The 16,480-nt window shown below is 22.9% G+C and overlaps 6 protein-coding genes across 6 annotated transcripts; 4 read left to right on the top strand and 2 right to left on the bottom strand.

Annotated features, from left to right (window-relative positions):
* Positions 1-117: 117 nt before the first annotated feature.
* T552_03400 (hypothetical protein) lies at positions 118-1,960 on the bottom strand. The gene is made up of 4 exons (XM_018371906.1): positions 1,044-1,960; positions 745-994; positions 213-699; positions 118-166 (listed from the first exon to the last, which is right to left on the bottom strand). The coding sequence occupies exons 1-4, from the start codon at positions 1,912-1,914 to the stop codon at positions 128-130; spliced, it is 1,647 nt and encodes a 548-aa protein (XP_018224396.1). The 5' UTR covers positions 1,915-1,960; the 3' UTR covers positions 118-127.
* A 752-nt stretch (positions 1,961-2,712) lies between these two features.
* Positions 2,713-6,717, top strand: T552_03401 (hypothetical protein). Its single transcript, XM_018371907.1, has 10 exons — positions 2,713-2,955; positions 3,003-3,125; positions 3,171-3,603; positions 3,646-4,032; positions 4,073-5,313; positions 5,361-5,470; positions 5,515-5,977; positions 6,024-6,142; positions 6,188-6,253; positions 6,300-6,717. Exons 1-10 carry the CDS (start codon positions 2,754-2,756, stop codon positions 6,669-6,671), a joined length of 3,516 nt encoding a protein of 1,171 aa, XP_018224397.1. The 5' UTR covers positions 2,713-2,753; the 3' UTR covers positions 6,672-6,717.
* A 221-nt stretch (positions 6,718-6,938) lies between these two features.
* Positions 6,939-8,999, top strand: T552_03402 (hypothetical protein). The gene is made up of 5 exons (XM_018371908.1): positions 6,939-7,716; positions 7,764-8,133; positions 8,178-8,327; positions 8,374-8,781; positions 8,823-8,999. The coding sequence occupies exons 1-5, from the start codon at positions 6,984-6,986 to the stop codon at positions 8,950-8,952; spliced, it is 1,791 nt and encodes a 596-aa protein (XP_018224398.1). The 5' UTR covers positions 6,939-6,983; the 3' UTR covers positions 8,953-8,999.
* Positions 9,000-9,238: 239 nt separating this feature from the next.
* T552_03403 (hypothetical protein) lies at positions 9,239-10,007 on the top strand. The gene is made up of 4 exons (XM_018371909.1): positions 9,239-9,378; positions 9,423-9,553; positions 9,604-9,731; positions 9,773-10,007. The coding sequence occupies exons 1-4, from the start codon at positions 9,275-9,277 to the stop codon at positions 9,965-9,967; spliced, it is 558 nt and encodes a 185-aa protein (XP_018224399.1). The 5' UTR covers positions 9,239-9,274; the 3' UTR covers positions 9,968-10,007.
* A 151-nt stretch (positions 10,008-10,158) lies between these two features.
* T552_03404 (hypothetical protein) lies at positions 10,159-11,007 on the bottom strand (the record flags this gene model as incomplete). Its single annotated transcript, XM_018371910.1, has 5 exons — positions 10,159-10,372; positions 10,420-10,654; positions 10,717-10,823; positions 10,873-10,892; positions 10,942-11,007. The coding sequence occupies 5 exons, from the start codon at positions 11,005-11,007 to the stop codon at positions 10,159-10,161; spliced, it is 642 nt and encodes a 213-aa protein (XP_018224400.1).
* Positions 11,008-14,526: 3,519 nt separating this feature from the next.
* On the top strand, positions 14,527-15,515 carry T552_03405 (hypothetical protein; the record flags this gene model as incomplete). Its single annotated transcript, XM_018371911.1, has 5 exons — positions 14,527-14,567; positions 14,610-14,805; positions 14,853-15,192; positions 15,234-15,295; positions 15,339-15,515. The coding sequence occupies 5 exons, from the start codon at positions 14,527-14,529 to the stop codon at positions 15,513-15,515; spliced, it is 816 nt and encodes a 271-aa protein (XP_018224401.1).
* Positions 15,516-16,480: the final 965 nt, after the last annotated feature.

The following is a 16,480-nucleotide window of genomic DNA, read 5'->3' on the forward strand; positions in this document are numbered from 1 at the left end:
ATCCAGAAAATTGAGCTATATGTTTAAAGAAATTAAAAAAAAAATCCTTGAATTAATATCTTATAATTGACATTTTTAATACTGTAAGATTATTTGAATCAAAATTATAATGCAGATATTTTTTAAGCTATTTTGATTTTTCAGTTTTATTAATGCTAGATATCTTCTATTAAAATGAGTAAATTAAAAAAAAAAAAAAAAGATTAACATACAGTGGAACTAGAAACAAGGGTCTTTGGCGACATTCTCTGGTTAAACAAATTTATATTTGATTGATTAGAAGGCATTTCTTGTGGCCTAGATGAAAAAGGTGCAGTATTTAGGTTTGTTCGAGGCAAAAATGGAAGAGCATCAATACTCTCCTTCAATGCTTTAGGTGTCATAGTTGGTTTTTCATTATTAGAATATTTAGTTGAAATTAATGATCGCCCACTTCGTACACTAGGATCTCTTTCTTCTTCAGGTAAGACCCAAATTTCCCAACCTTCTTTTTTTCGAACTAGATCATAACCATCGGAAAAATTAACATCTACAGTACGTGAATAGGTAGTAATATCTCTAATAAAATTATATTCTAGTGCGAAACTTCTAATCCGATTGAAATTAGCCAAGATTAACAAATTTACCCATCCTTGGCTATCCATATGACGACGAAGAAATAAATCTTTACATAAATTCTCAACTGAAAAATAGTAATCACTAAAATAAATTAGTACAAATCGAAAGAAAGACCAAGATTTATACATTTGACTAAGAATACAATTTTTCAAAACCATAGGATCATATATAATAGGCATAAACATCCCGACATGATTTATATGAGAATAATCATACATATAAGATTGATGATATTTTTCATTTGGATAAAAAGGTATAGTTAAATTCCCACAAGTAGGTGGACGAAATGGTAAATATATATTTGGTGCCTGTACAAATGCATTGATATTTAATAAAGGGTGAGTATTATGTTGAATAAATGGCATGTGAAGACCGCCTAATTTATGATTAAAAAAAAAAAGAAAAAAGTATTAATAAAACATTACCTCTTGATCTATAGACATTATTGTAGTTATAACGATTAACTTCTTCCTTTGTTCCATTTGAATTATCTTTTAATTCAAGATTTTCTAAGCTAAGTTCGTTTGATCCCTCATTAATATCTTTTACTTCACTTTTATTCTCTTTAACTGATATTGTAGGTTGCGTAATCGATGTATTCTTATCTTTCGAAATAGGCGCTTGATTTGCAACCCGAGCATCCCGTTTCTCTTGAATATTTCCTGCTCTTTTGTTATGTTTCCCTTTTTCAATCTTATGTTCTCTATTTTTAAACAGCTCTGATATCTCTTCCGTATTTGTTATCCCATTTTTAGCTGATCCTCGAATCGAATTATCATGAATTCTTCCTTCACGAATTCGATTAGTTGGCTTCGTAGGTAACGGCTTTGCATGAGTAATCGTCGGTGTATATGATACCCATTTTTCTTTTCCTGATATTTTTGTTAACGGATGACTCGGTTTTTCTTTTTCTTTTTCATGTAATCCTTCTTCCGATACCGCTTTATCTAATGTTGGCCAACTTTCTGTATCTGATAAAATTGATGTTAATTCCATGTTCTCCGAATTCAATGAATCTCCATTAGCTAACGTTTTAACCGGTGATTCCTTTTGTTTTAATGAAATATTATTTGTTGTAGACTCCACCGATCGTGAATTCGATAACTTAACCATTCGCTCTTGTCTAGCTTTCCATACATTCGTTTTTGACATAGAATTATTCTCTTTTTTTTCCGATACCGTTTTAGACGAATTTTGCGATATTGTTTCCACGGATTTAACAATATTATTTTCATTTGTTAATGATGATGATGATGAAACCGCTGAGGCCCATGATGGTTTCTCATCTTTCTCCATCTTCTATTCAATCCGTCCTTATATAAATATTATCTTAACTTCTTCCAAATATTTTAACTTGAAATATATTCAATATTAAATATTTCAAATCTTATTCTTTTATTTATTTTTTTTACTGATTATTTTCCTTATAAAAATTTCTTATATTCTTATCAAAACCCCCACTAATTCCAACTCCTATCACAATAAAAATACCCAATTACCCTTTATACTAATGATTTTACTCAAATACTTGGCTTTTTTCTTATTTTAAAAAAAAACCTTTCTGCAAAAAATACTTGTTTCTTATTAATTTTTCCTTCTAATATATTATCCCTTCTTTTATACAAAAAATATAGTCTTTCTGTGTCTTTAATACGCTGTTATGTCTGTTTAACTGTGCTTTTTATACTTTTTTCTTGTCGACTTGTTTTTTTATGTTTTTTTTTCTATTAAACGATTAACTTTTTTTAAGTCAATTTTTGAGTCTTCTTTAACGGTCCATACGGTGGGGTTAAAATGGAGGAGCGTTAAGAGGGTGTTAAGAGAGGTTAATAAGGAGAAAATAGTATATAAATATTTAGAATGAGTATTTTTAATGAATTTAAAAAGAAATGGAAATCTAATTTAAAGAAAAAAGGATAATTAAAGTAAAAGTAATTAAAGAATTAAGTTTATTAGAGAATTTTTTTGAAATTAATTGTTTTTTAATAGGGAAGGAGTTTTTTATATAATTTAGGAATATAGGAATTGGTTTATTTTTATTTTGATATATAAATTTAAAAATAGATTTTTTTAAAAGAAAGTCTATATTATTAAGAGGAATTGATTTTTTATATGAAAAAAAACAGATATTAAGAATGAGAATTGGATATTCTAATATTTTTCTTAATCGATTATTTTCTCTGGATGAGAATAATAAAACATTTGTTGAAAATCTTATTTCACGAGGTTTTTCAGTATATGAAATGATTATTTTAGTACCGATTGCAGAATCATTACAAGGATTAGAGGAGAATACGGGTATTCCATGGATGGAAACGATTGATGAAGATTTTATTCGTATTTTTTTAATTTATAGTAATATAATTTTTATAATTGATGTTTAGAAAGTCATATTTTAAAATCATCAAGTGGGTCGAGATATGGAGTTTATAGAAATATTAAAGAATTTACTACGATTAATGGGAAAACGGTTATTATTAAGAATGATTTTGTATATTCGGATAAAGGTGTGTATTTTATGATTTTTTATTAATTAATTTTATATAAATAAGGATTTTCATGTATTTGTCATGCTAAATTGCTTTATGATATGTTATATTATTCAGAAGATCAGAATAGAGATCCATATCTTATATATTTTCTTGATAGACCTCTTGTGAAAACATCAGAGAAGAATATTAATGTTTCAGAATCAATTTCTATATCTAATAAACCTATTGAAAAAATTACAATTCTTCAGGAACTTCTTAAATCTCATTCATCAGTAATTCAAAAAATCAATCGAATTATTTCCAATTCTTTAAAAAAAATCAATCTTCTTGATAAATCTGATCATTTGAATCTTGTTAATAATATTCAGCAAATAATTGAAGATGCTATTATTTCTTGCTTAAAAATGCTTAGGTCATTAAATTTATCTAGTCTAAGGACTCTTTTAAATACAACAACATTAACAGAAGATGATATTGGAATCTTAGTTGAAAAGTATATACTTCTTTTTATTGAAATAATGATTAATAATTCAAGTTATATATGTAATGAAACATACGATATAGTATTTTCTTGTCTAAAAGCTATATATAAAGATAATGATTTAGAATTGATAGATTCTATTACATCTATGGAACATATTAATATTTATCAGCTTGGTTTACCATTTGTTAATAATGAAATCAATGATCGTATTTATGATGCTATTAATTGTTTTAAACAATTTGAAGAAACCAAGGTTCCTTCTGAAAAATTGAATATTCTTATGAAGACAATACATTTACTAGTAAGTAATACAGTAAAAATCCCTAGGGAATCTCAACAAAATAAAAATTATAATGAAAATATGTTTCAGGATGTATCAAATTTTTCGAAAGATAATCTAGGTGGTGATTATTTAATACCATTACTTTTATTAGTTGTGTAAGTTTGTTCTAATTTTTGTTATAATTGATTATTCTAGAGTTCGTACAAAATTGAATTATTTAGAAACTGATTTTATATATATGAGTCATTTTTCATTTTTAAATGAACGTAAAGGCCAAGAATTATATGCTATAAGTTCTTTAGAAGCTGTTTTGCATCATATTTTACATCAGAAAGATAAATTGAAAGCTATAAGTAACTATAATCTTAGATTATGGGACAGTGTTAAATCTGGAGACATAAATATTCTTGATTCTGTTTTTAAAAAGGAACATCCAAGTTTTATTTCTATGTTTTTTGATGATTTTACTTATACATCTAAAATATCATCTGTTTTAAAGGATATTTATTATTATAAAGATATAAATGGGAATTCTGCAATAATGCTTGGAATAAAAACAAAACAGTTTTCTTCTATAGATTTTTTCCTTAATCATTCTCAATTTTCACTTGAAATTATATTAAATGATCATGATATTGAGGGTTCTACACTTTTAATGGCAGCTATTAAATATGAATTTAAAGAAGCAATTAATATACTTTTGCAAAAATTAAAGGAATGCTCAGAAGATGAATTTACTAATTATTTGGCTCAAGAGGATAAATTGGGAAGAACTGTTTGTCATTTTTTATTTCATGAACCGTATCTCATTTTAGAACTTGGTATTCATCTTTCTTGGAAATCTCGTGATAAATATGGACAAACACCATTATTTATACTTTCTACACTTTATGATCATCCTAATTACAAAACAATGTTTTTAAACGCAATAAAAATTGTTCAATTGATAGAAAATAATACTTTAAATGTTGATGATCATGTTGATGATAATGGAAATTCTCTTTTCCATACAATTAATGATTCAGATTGTTTATTAGCATTATTAGATTGCAAAGGAGATATTAATAAGAAAAATAATCATGGATATACTCCATTGATTTATCATACAAAATCTGGAAATTCTGAATTGGTTAAGATTCTTCTGAATGATAAAAGAACATATATAAATGCAAAAGATAAAAATGGATTTACTGCACTACATTTTTCAGCTCAAGGAAATTTAGATGTTATGAACCTTTTAACAGAAGTAATAAATATAGAAGAACGAACAAGTTATACGGGTTTGACTGCATTACATATTGCAGTTCAAGAGAAATCATTGGATTGTATTAATTATTTGGTTAGAAACAAATCGGCCAACATTAATGCCTTAGATTATAAAGGAGATAGGCCTGTAGATCTTGCTACAGATCAAGAAGTGGTAGATCTACTGGATGGTATGTGTTGCCATTTTATTTTTAAAATTGTTAAATGTTATTTATAGAATATGCTCTTTTTATGAATAACTCAGGAAAGCATAAAAGAGTAGTACGTGCTGTTAGAGCAATAATTGATAATAATTGTATTGTTAAATTCATTATTAAAAGTGGATTTGTATGATTTAGCTTTTTTTTTTCTAAAAAGACTTATTTTAATAGGTCAATGGTAATCCCAAGAACCTTATAACGGTTATTCGTACAGTTGAGGATTTTAAACTTCTATATAAATTTTTTATTCATGAATATTCTGAGTCATGGATTCCTTCTTTTCATATAGACTTTTCACATCCCTGTATAATACCTTCTAAACCTTCAAAAAGTATATTACAGGCATTTCTTGATTGTTCAAATACTTTTTTACAAGCTTTATTACATCATTCTACCTTTTCTACTCATGAATTGCTATGGGAATTTTTTACAGTACCAGAACAAGCACATATTATTATAGAACGAAATCAAAGAATGAATATTGATAAAGAAATTCCAAAGCAATTGATTTCTATTGAAGAGGTTAATGATGCTGATTTTTTCTTTAAACATGCAAAAAATAATATTGGGAATATGAAACATGCATATTATCGTTTATATAGAATTTTATATATTTTAGAATTTAGTTACTTAGGTAAGTTTCAATCATATTAAAAGGTATTTTAATATCATTTTATTAGATCATCAAATGTCATATAAATTATTTTTTCATTTTTTACAAACTCCTTCTTTTAAATTTCTTGAAATTAAAGGACATCTTTTTGTAATTGAACATTTTATTGACAATCTTGTTTTAAAGGTATTAATTCCTTATTTTAAAGCTTTTTTTTAAGCAATTGTATAGACACATTTAATAACTGAACTTATTCATACAATACAACAAACTGAAAATGTATTTACTGGCCTTTTGGTATTTTTATCTATATACATCTTAATACATCTCATTTTTTTTATAGAATGCTTTTGAACGGCCTTATCCATTTATTAAGGAATTAATCTCTTTTTATAAATCTTCTGAGAAATCTCTTGTTATTAATAAAAATACTTCATGGCCATTAAATTTATTAAATAATACAAGGAAAAAAATACAACTAGCAACTACAAAAAATAACACTCGTTCTATGCAAACATTATTAAAACAATCTGCAAAACTACATTATACACATATTAATTTAATTACCGAATTGGCTGATTTTTATAATACACATATTCAAAAAATACAAAATGCTTTAAAAAACTTTGCAATAGCTACATTACAACAAGAACGTTATAAACTTAATCAATTACAAAGAACATTTCTTATTTTACGTAATTACAATATGGATTAATTTTACAAATATTTATTTGCCTCAGATCAAGTGTAGAGAATTTCATATTAAACAGAAGCTCAATAACTACTGTTACTTCATTCATCTTTACTATATTTTACATCACAGGCTTATTCAATATCGTTAAATTTCATCATTTTTGCACCGCTTCGAATATTAAAAAATCATTATTTCTTAATAACTTATCAATAAAGATTAATAAAGGCATCCAAATATTATTAAATGAATGGTTTATATATGGGAGAATCTATTTATATGGATAATCTTAAATGAAATTGTTTCTGGATAATTATAAAGCAATGTAACAGAAATATGACAATACCATCTCATCTTGTGGCTGTTTTACTTGTTATTAATTCATTTTCTGGGAGTAATCTTGTCTTTCATTTCCCTCCATGTCCGGATACTAATCAGTTATTAACGAATTCTTGTCAAGATATTGATATATTAGATGGATTATCATCAGATGAAACAGAAAGTATAGAAGAAGAGAGTTTTGTAGCATCAGAATTGAGTGATGGGCATGGAGAAGAAGGTCAATTAGAGGATACGGATAAGGATTATATAAGACGACATCCATGGGATAATGTTCTTGGGTTTAATAGTGATTTTTTAGCAGATCTTTTAACACCATGTAAAACTCATTGTGGAAAGAAATTTGAGTTATGGGTAGATGAATTAGTTTTTCTCGGACTTCCTATTCATATAAGATCTGATGGTACATGGTCTAAACAGACGAATTTATCGAGATATTGTGAAACAAATCAATGTGAAACGTTTAATATGTTTGATCTAGAAGTATCAGGGGTAAATGAGTCACAGGGAGAAAGTATTGATCCATCTCAACATCAAATGACGTTATTTCATATAGTTGTAGCTATGAAATTATCATTGACGCAAAATTATCATGCGAAAATTAATGAAATGTATACTAATGTTGTGACCAAGTTGGCTATGGCTTTGAAGTATGAACAAGCAAGAACTAATTATGTTTGGTCTCAATCAGAAATTATTTTACAAATGCGAGAAAAAGCGGTGAATGATGGTGAATTGTTTTACATTTTTTTTTATTTATTTAATCATAAATATTAGGAATGTCTTTTGATGCGTTATGGGCAGATATTTTATTTAAATCTAGTCTTGCATCAGCGTTGGCCACTGTATATAATGCGATTTCTGTATCTGGAATAGCTCATTTAACTATTAACAACTCTTTTGACTTATCAATTTTTATACCGACACCCATAATTACTTCTTCTATTCCTACTGATGTTTCTGAAAATAATTGTTTTTTAACATCGGTTGATGTTTATGATGATGACATGGATTATAATGATCCATTTTTAACACCACATTCTTCTTTATTATTGTTGGATGATGTTGAAAGTGTTTTACAAAATATACCAGCTGATGCGAATCCTTGTTTATCTTTATTTGTGAAAAATATACGTCCTACTCAAACGTAATTTTATATAAGTGACTGAAATTTATTATTGATTCTTTTAGTTTACTTAAATTATCTCAGCAAATTAATATTCCTTTGAAAACTATACATGTTCTTGCAGAGCATCTTATTTATTGGAGAAGAGCTATACCTATACCACCTATAAATATGCGGAATATATATTTTGTTAGTCCTGCTGCAAATATGGCAAAGTATAGATTTAATATATGTATTGACTTTTTTTTTGACTTATATTAGATTAAAATATCAGGAATCTATGTTTAGAATGTTATTTCCTACGATACCATCTCTTTCTTCTATATTAGAGCAACTTTCAAAGGAATTGCATCCTTTTTCGTTTTACATTCCTTCAAAAAGCTGTCGTGGTATTTATTTAAATGTTCTTACTTGGTTAATAAGATATGGTTGGGTTTGTCAGCTTAAAACATTTATTTGGATAAGGGTTTCGAAAGAAATTAAAGAAGTTGTTTTGAATAAACAAAAACAAGGACATATTTCTTCAATTGACTCTACTTCATTTTCAATTATAGATAATTTAACAGATTCTATTATTAGAGAGCCTCATCAAGCTTCTAAACTTGAACGAGCATGGATTGAAGAAATCATAAGCAGGAAACCTTTAAAATATGCTATTCTTTTTAATAGGTATTAATTAATGATTTACAATTAATATTAATAAAAAATAGAATTATTAAATATTTTAATGGGAAAAACGCATTAGAAAAAATATCATCTCTTGAAGGAATTCCAAGAAAGGATATTAGAGAGCTATTACAAGTATTTGAAAATAATCTCGAAAAAACCTATTTTTGGTAGAATTTTTATATTCTTGTTTTATAAAATTAGATAAACAATTAGAAAAAATTACGTATTTAATTTATTAATATATTTTAGTCCTATTTTATAAATATAATTTTAAATTTAAGATAAAACTTATGGATTTTAAATATTTTATAAACTATGAAATTTTAGGAGAAATAATGATTTTGAAATCTAAAAAATAAAATATAATAAACTAATAGAATCATGATACTGATCATTTGGAAAAAATATAAAAACCCTAATAAAGCATCTTATTTTTTTGATTCAAATATTTTTAGTATTTGAAACTTTTTAAACTGATAAATTATAAATCAAGATGTCTAGACTATCTATTCAAGAAAATGATTCAAATATTGAAATTAGAGAAAACAAAGATAATACAGAAACATTATTTATTCCTTCTATTCTTTATGGAAAATCGTACATTAAACACTTTTTGTCTTATTTTTATTGATAAAATATAGACAAGAAGATCTTAAAGATGTTTTAAATGATTCTTTACTTTTAGATACAATATTAAATATGACTTATCCAAGAATTTTAAAACAAACAAATGCACTTATAGATGCACATAAAACAAATATACAATTTTCTGGTATAAGATGCTATATTTATATATAAAACATAGTAGATGATTCTATATAGAAGAACTGTTAAATCAAAAATCTTATCTTTTAGATTTGCAAAAAAGTGCAAAAGATATAATTAATGAAATGAAAAAATATGAAAAAGAATGGGAAGATTCTAAAGAAAATATGAATAATTCGTTACAGGTAGTTATTATTTATTATAATTTTAAAATAATAAATGATAGCCATTTTCAAAATCATATTTACTTTTTAAACTTCAAAATGCAATAGATGAAATAAATAATTTTTCATATTCTCTTCAGAAATCATTTATAGAAAATAAAGAAGATACTAATCTTTTAACATTTATAAAAGAATATAGGCAAGCAAGAAAACTTTATTATAATCGTCTTGAAAAAAAAAAAATAATGGAAATTTGATAAAATATTTTGATTAGCATTTTTAAAAATGATGTATACTTGAATTGTTTCAAAATTCTATTATTTATATTGTATAATTTAAGTAAATATTGTTACATATTATATATTGTATATTATATATTAATCTTTAAAAATTATTATGAAATAATAATTCAAAAATCATTATCTTCCTTTTGTTTTTCAGGTTCACTTTATCCTCTGGCTTCATCTTTTTTAAAAGTCGAATCTTCTAAGGTATTATGTAGAAGTTTTTTCATATAGTTATTATGGGAATGATTATGAATACATTTAGTAAGGTATATAACATGATTTCCAGATAGTTTGCACTTAGTTCTATATGTTTTAAGTCTTGGCACCCCTTGAAAACATTCATTTTCCGTAGCATTAAAGTTAGTCGCTGCTTTTCTAATTCATTAGATCTAAGAGTAATAAATTGCCTTAAAGCAATGCACGTATGCTGTGGTTTTAAACAGAAAGCGAGGAAATCCACAATTTCCTTTAATATATTAAGACATAAATCACAAAATTTCTGTTCATATGGATTAGGTCCTTGAGAAGGTTTCTCTCCAAGAGTAAGATTGCGAAAATACTTCTCAAATACACTAAGAGAAAACCATATTTCCAATTCGCAAACATAATGACCTTTTAGAACGTCGCATAAATGGTGAAGTTCTGAGTCAAGTCTTTCTAAGAACATGGTTCTAAAAATTTTGTACATGAATTTACATGTAGATCCTTCCAAAAAATACCTACAGGCTCATTTACATACCCTACTCTAAATTCAAGTTGTTTTGTTAAATTCGGTACATAATTATCAAAAAGTTTAAGATAAGCTTCATCACAAGCAGTATTCAAACTAGAGATGGAGTTGAAATTATAAAAGTAAGCCAGTCAAGAGAAGAAACTTAGATTCAAACATTTTTGGCTGATATCCATGCAATTATCCATGAATCTAGTAAGACTTTTTTTCCGACCAAATATCCCATAAAATATGAAGAATCAATGTTAGGAACAGTTCTTGGTAAGAATAAACCCGTCATTTATTCCCTGTACATGCTATAAAGCTTCTACACTGATATATACATGATTATAAAAGCCTTCTTTCCCTTGCTTTTCAAAAAGAACAGATATATCAAAATCTATTTTTAGCATTGAAAGATTATTATAATGCTTTCAAAATTCTTCGTTTATCTTGTATAAATTTTTACATGTAGTATTCACGTTTTTAAAGAAATCTTCCAAGTTGAAATCATTATTTAAATTTATAAAATGACAAAGTTCATAGTCGATATAATCAAAATGACATAAGAATACTTTCTTACTGCGTTTTTCATAGTATTCATAGGAACTTCTTGATAATTAAAGGCGATATTTAATATAATCCGCTTGGTATTCATTCAAATTCACAGGCAATGCTTTATATAGCTCAGAATCATAGAGTATCCCTTTAAAACTACATTATTTATCTTTAATTCTAAGCAATTTCTTGAATGCATTATATAGATGTTCATATATTTGTTTTATAGCAATAGGAAAACCATCAGAAGGTATATATTTTAAACTCCTCATAAACTTATAAGAGGTGTTATTCACAATTATAGAATTGCCCTTTTTTTAGAAATATTATAAGGTTATTATAGTTATATAATCCAAGTGTTCTATCATTTCTAAGAATAAATTTAAAACTTGAGTTGTTAAGAGGTATCTCGCAGTAAACTCTAAAATAATAAAAAGATAAGATAAAAGATAAGATATATATAGGACCCAAGTCAAATATATAAAGAACTTAAGTAAAAAGAAAAATATTAAAGTGTTTAAGTTTTATTGAAAAAAAAAACAAGTAATTTTTGTTTATGTTAATGTCTATTAAATTAAAACTTTATAAATTTTTTATATAATTAGTAGAGTTTTAAAATATTTTAGAAAAAAAAAACAGAATTATGATATATTTTTTATTTTAAGTTGGATTTGTTTTATATTTAAATATTATTTTATTTTGTATTTAATTTTCTTTTTAATAGTTGATAAGTTTATTATTTTTTTTTAAGACAAAATTTGAATGCTCTTAAATAGTATATTTTTATTGAATAATTTGAATTTATATTTTAATATGTTTCAATATTAACAAATATTTGTATTATTTTAATATTTTTATTTTTTAAATATTAATTTTTTATCATTTTTTTAATAATTTAGATTAGTTTTTGCATATTCAATAAAAATATATTCAGAAATTATATGTCTTAGTATTTTTATAATATTTTTAATTATAATTTTTATTTTTATATATTTCTAAAATTTATATTTTTTTATTATTAAAAATTGGAATTTTAAGAGTTAAGTATATATGTTCAAAAAAAATATAACTTTAGAATATATTTTCTTTGTTAAAATATTGATTGTATAAGGAATTTGCTTTTTTTTAGAATTATTTTAAATTTACATTTATACATTATTTTTATTTTAGTATTTTCAAAAAAAAAAAAAAAACATGATTCTCTAGTGAAAACAATTGTTAATAATGACATTATCATTATCCTTTATAATAAATATATTATAATAATTTTATTTTTCAATTGACGTATATGAATTAATATATTTTTTAGGGGTAAAATCCTGAGAGAAGTCACAAGTAAATTTCAAAATATTTAATTGGTAATTTTTAATTTATTATTTTAAATCTATATTCTATATTGTTGTATTTTATTTATATAATATATATACATATATTAGATTTGATCTCTATACTATTTTTATATTTATCTTTTTTTTGTATTTTTATAATAATTATTTCTAATGATATTGTTTGTTTTTGTTAAATTTAATATGTTCATTTTCATTTCTTTATGTGGATTTGTATCTTTGTTTATTCAAATCTCTTATATTTTTATTTAGATGATATTTGTTTTTATATTCGTATAATATACTATTTTATTGAAGCAAATTATTTTTCATTCTCTTTTTCAATTAAAATTTTATTTATTATTGTAATTAATTGTTATTATTGTTATTATTGTTATTATTTTCACTCTTTTTTTTCTTTAGTTTTCACTCACTACTGTAATTGATATAGAAATTATTCTCGATAAATTCTTTAATATTGTAATTAATGATAATTGTTCTTAGATTAAATATAAATTTTATAGATTTCAAAGTATTATATGTAAAATTAATATATTTGTACACATTTGTTGATTTTAAATGGTATTTTTTATGATAATATTTAAATTAATATGCAATTCTATAATATTTCAATTTAAAATATAAATCTAATTTCTTTTTTATTATATTAAATTCTTCTATTTATCAAATTGTAAAACCTATGGTTTATTTTTAATAAAAATAATCTAAGATATAACGTTTAACATTAAAAGTAAAATAACAATGCTATTAGTGATATTTATTATTATATATTATTTTTATCTCTTATTTAAGAATTAATAAATACTATTTAAATTTTTCTATTAGTTTTTTATATTTTTTTAAATATATCTTTTTTTTTTTCTTTGAATAGTTGATAGTTATTTTAAAACTTAAAATGTTTTTAATGTTAATTTAGCCTTTTGCTTAATAAATACACTTAGATACTTTTTTATTGTAGTATAGTACTAAATTTCCCTATATTTTTAATCTTTTCTTTTTTATTTTCGTCACTTATGATTTTGAAATATTAGTTTTGAATATAGTATTTTTGGATATTTATATGACTACTATTTTATATGATTAGTTTATTATTGGCCATGAAAGAATAAATACATTATTAACTTTTCTAGAGAGAAATTAACCTAATGATTTCAAATACATTATACAATTATAATAATTCGTAAAAATATTAATACATTAGTTTAAAAAATATTTAATTAGTTTATTTACATTTTTAAAAAAATATGTGATTTATTTAAAATATTCTTTGTTTTAGTTTTTTTTTTAGTTTTTTTTAATAAATTGAACAATTTAATTTTAAATTTTAATATATTCAGTAATAATTTCTTGATTTTGTTTCATATTTAAATCATTTATTAGAAAATAAATCTTTCTTATATATTCTTTAGATGCTTTTTAGGGTTTTTAGATATATAGATTAACTAATTTTATATTATTCTTCTAAGGTATTTAATATATCTTTCTTTAGAAGTTTTTTTTTTTAATTTTAAAAATTATATTATTTAATGTTAAATTATGAAGCTTCTTGAATAATTTTCTTATTAAAAAATTAATATTTATTAAACGAAATGATTTATTTTAACATATAATTCTTAAATTTTTCTATAATGTTTAAAAAATAATAAAATATTATAATTTAAAATAAAAATATCAAGATTTTAAATATATATTTTTTATTACTAAAATACAATCGAGAATTTTACTTAATGGTTAAAATATATTTTAATTTCTTTAGAAAATAAAATTTATAAGAGATCTTAATCTTTTTTAGATCTTATTAAATATAAGTTTAAATATATAATTCTTATATTTATGATCAGCAAAATTTTAAACCTTTAATAATAATTTCGATAAAGTCATTTAATTAAAAATTACTATTTTAATTTCTTTATCTTATGTCTTTTAAGGTGCTGGATGATGAATTTGTTGCTATAAAGTAAATATTTATATTTTTTATATACATTTTTAATAATAATAGTTCAATATATCCATCATGTTTTAAATTTCTAGATGGGAATGCTAAAATATATAGTTTAAAAATCCCAAAAAAACCATATTATATTGTTCTTCAATTTCCAGAAACATATCCTTATGAAAAACCATATATTATAGAATCTAAAAATATTGAAAAATCTATTGTAAAAAATATATTAGCACAGATTCCCTATGGAGATGTAAGATATATTTATTATAGAATAATTAATGATAATTATAATGCTAGGTTTGTATTTTTGAATTAATAAGATATCTAGAGGAAGAGTTGTCACAGAAGGATTTTAATACTTTAAATGATTATAAAGTTGATATAAATATTTCATCTACTTTAGACTTTGCTTCAAAAGAAGATAATGAAAAGCATAATTATCAAAATGAAATACCTTGGATTATTTCTGATCCATTAGTTTCTAAAAAATCTAAATTTATTGGGCGAATGGTTAAAGTTAATTCTTTAGATATGGTTTATGCAGCTCTTAAAAGTTTGCAGTATGAAAAATCATTAGCTAATGCAACTCATAATATATGGGCATATAGATTAGAAAAAAATGATAAAATAATTTATGGTTAGTTAATTTGTAGATGAATTATTATATAACTTTGTTAGATAATGATGATGATGGAGAAAAAGGTGCTGGATCAAATTTATCTCATTTATTGGATTCTATGGTAACTAATTCATCTATTTTATTAATATTTTACATAGATATAGGACGTAAGAAATGTTCTTGTAGTTGTAACTAGATGGTATGGAGGAATTAATCTTGGTCCTTCTAGATTTAAACTTATAAATTCTTCTGCCAAAGCTGCTTTACTTCTTGGCAATTCTGTTAATAATAAATCGGAAAATGATAAAGTTTATAAGAAAAAAGGATCAAATATAAAATAATTATTTTAGAATTTATTAAATATTTAAAAAAAAATTATTATCAAATATTAATTTAATAAAATTGATAAAATTTGAATGGTAATGAATTTTAAAAATGTTTAATTTATGACTGAAATTTTTACAAAATTGTTTTTAAAGATTGAATTTATGATTTATAACATATTTTATAAAAAAACTACTGGATGTCTTTAAGATATTATATTTATTACTTTTGTTTTTTATATTAACAAAACTTAACTCAATTATAATTCTATAATTATAATTCTCTAAAATTTCTTTATTATTATGAAAAGATTAATTTTAACTATAACTACATAAAATTATAGTAAGTTTATATATATATATATATAATATTGTATTGTTTTATTTGTGACGTGAGTTTTTAGTATTTTTTAAAAGCCTTATTCTAATATATATAATAACATAATTTCTTTCTAAAATAATAAAAATTTTAAGAAAATATCTCAAATGAATAATATTTTTCTAACTTTAAATTGTTTTTATATTAAATATTAAAGCAATTAGCTTTTTTTTAGATGTTTTTTATTTTAAATAATCTTAATATATTATATATAATCATTCTAAATGTTTCATACTTAATATCATTATTTTAAATAAATAACTATTTTATTTATTTAAAATAAAAAATCATAATCTCCCTTTTTTAATATATTTATAATCATTTAAAATTTACTTTACTATAGAATTAATTCCATAAATTATTTTACTTAAATATTATAATTATCAATCATTTTTTTAGAAATTTTAAATACAAAATCATATTTAGATTCCATTCAATATATTTTAAAATTAACATATTAATAAATATTATATAAAAATCCAAAATTTCAATATTTTCATAAAAAAAAAATTTTTCATTAAAACATTTTATACTTATTTTTTAAATAAGACTTTAATATTAAACTCTAATTTTAAATATAAATTTATTCTTTACAATGTGGATA

This window comes from Pneumocystis carinii, assembly GCF_001477545.1.
Source record: "Pneumocystis carinii B80 chromosome Unknown supercont1.16, whole genome shotgun sequence".
NCBI lineage: Eukaryota > Fungi > Ascomycota > Pneumocystomycetes > Pneumocystales > Pneumocystaceae > Pneumocystis > Pneumocystis carinii.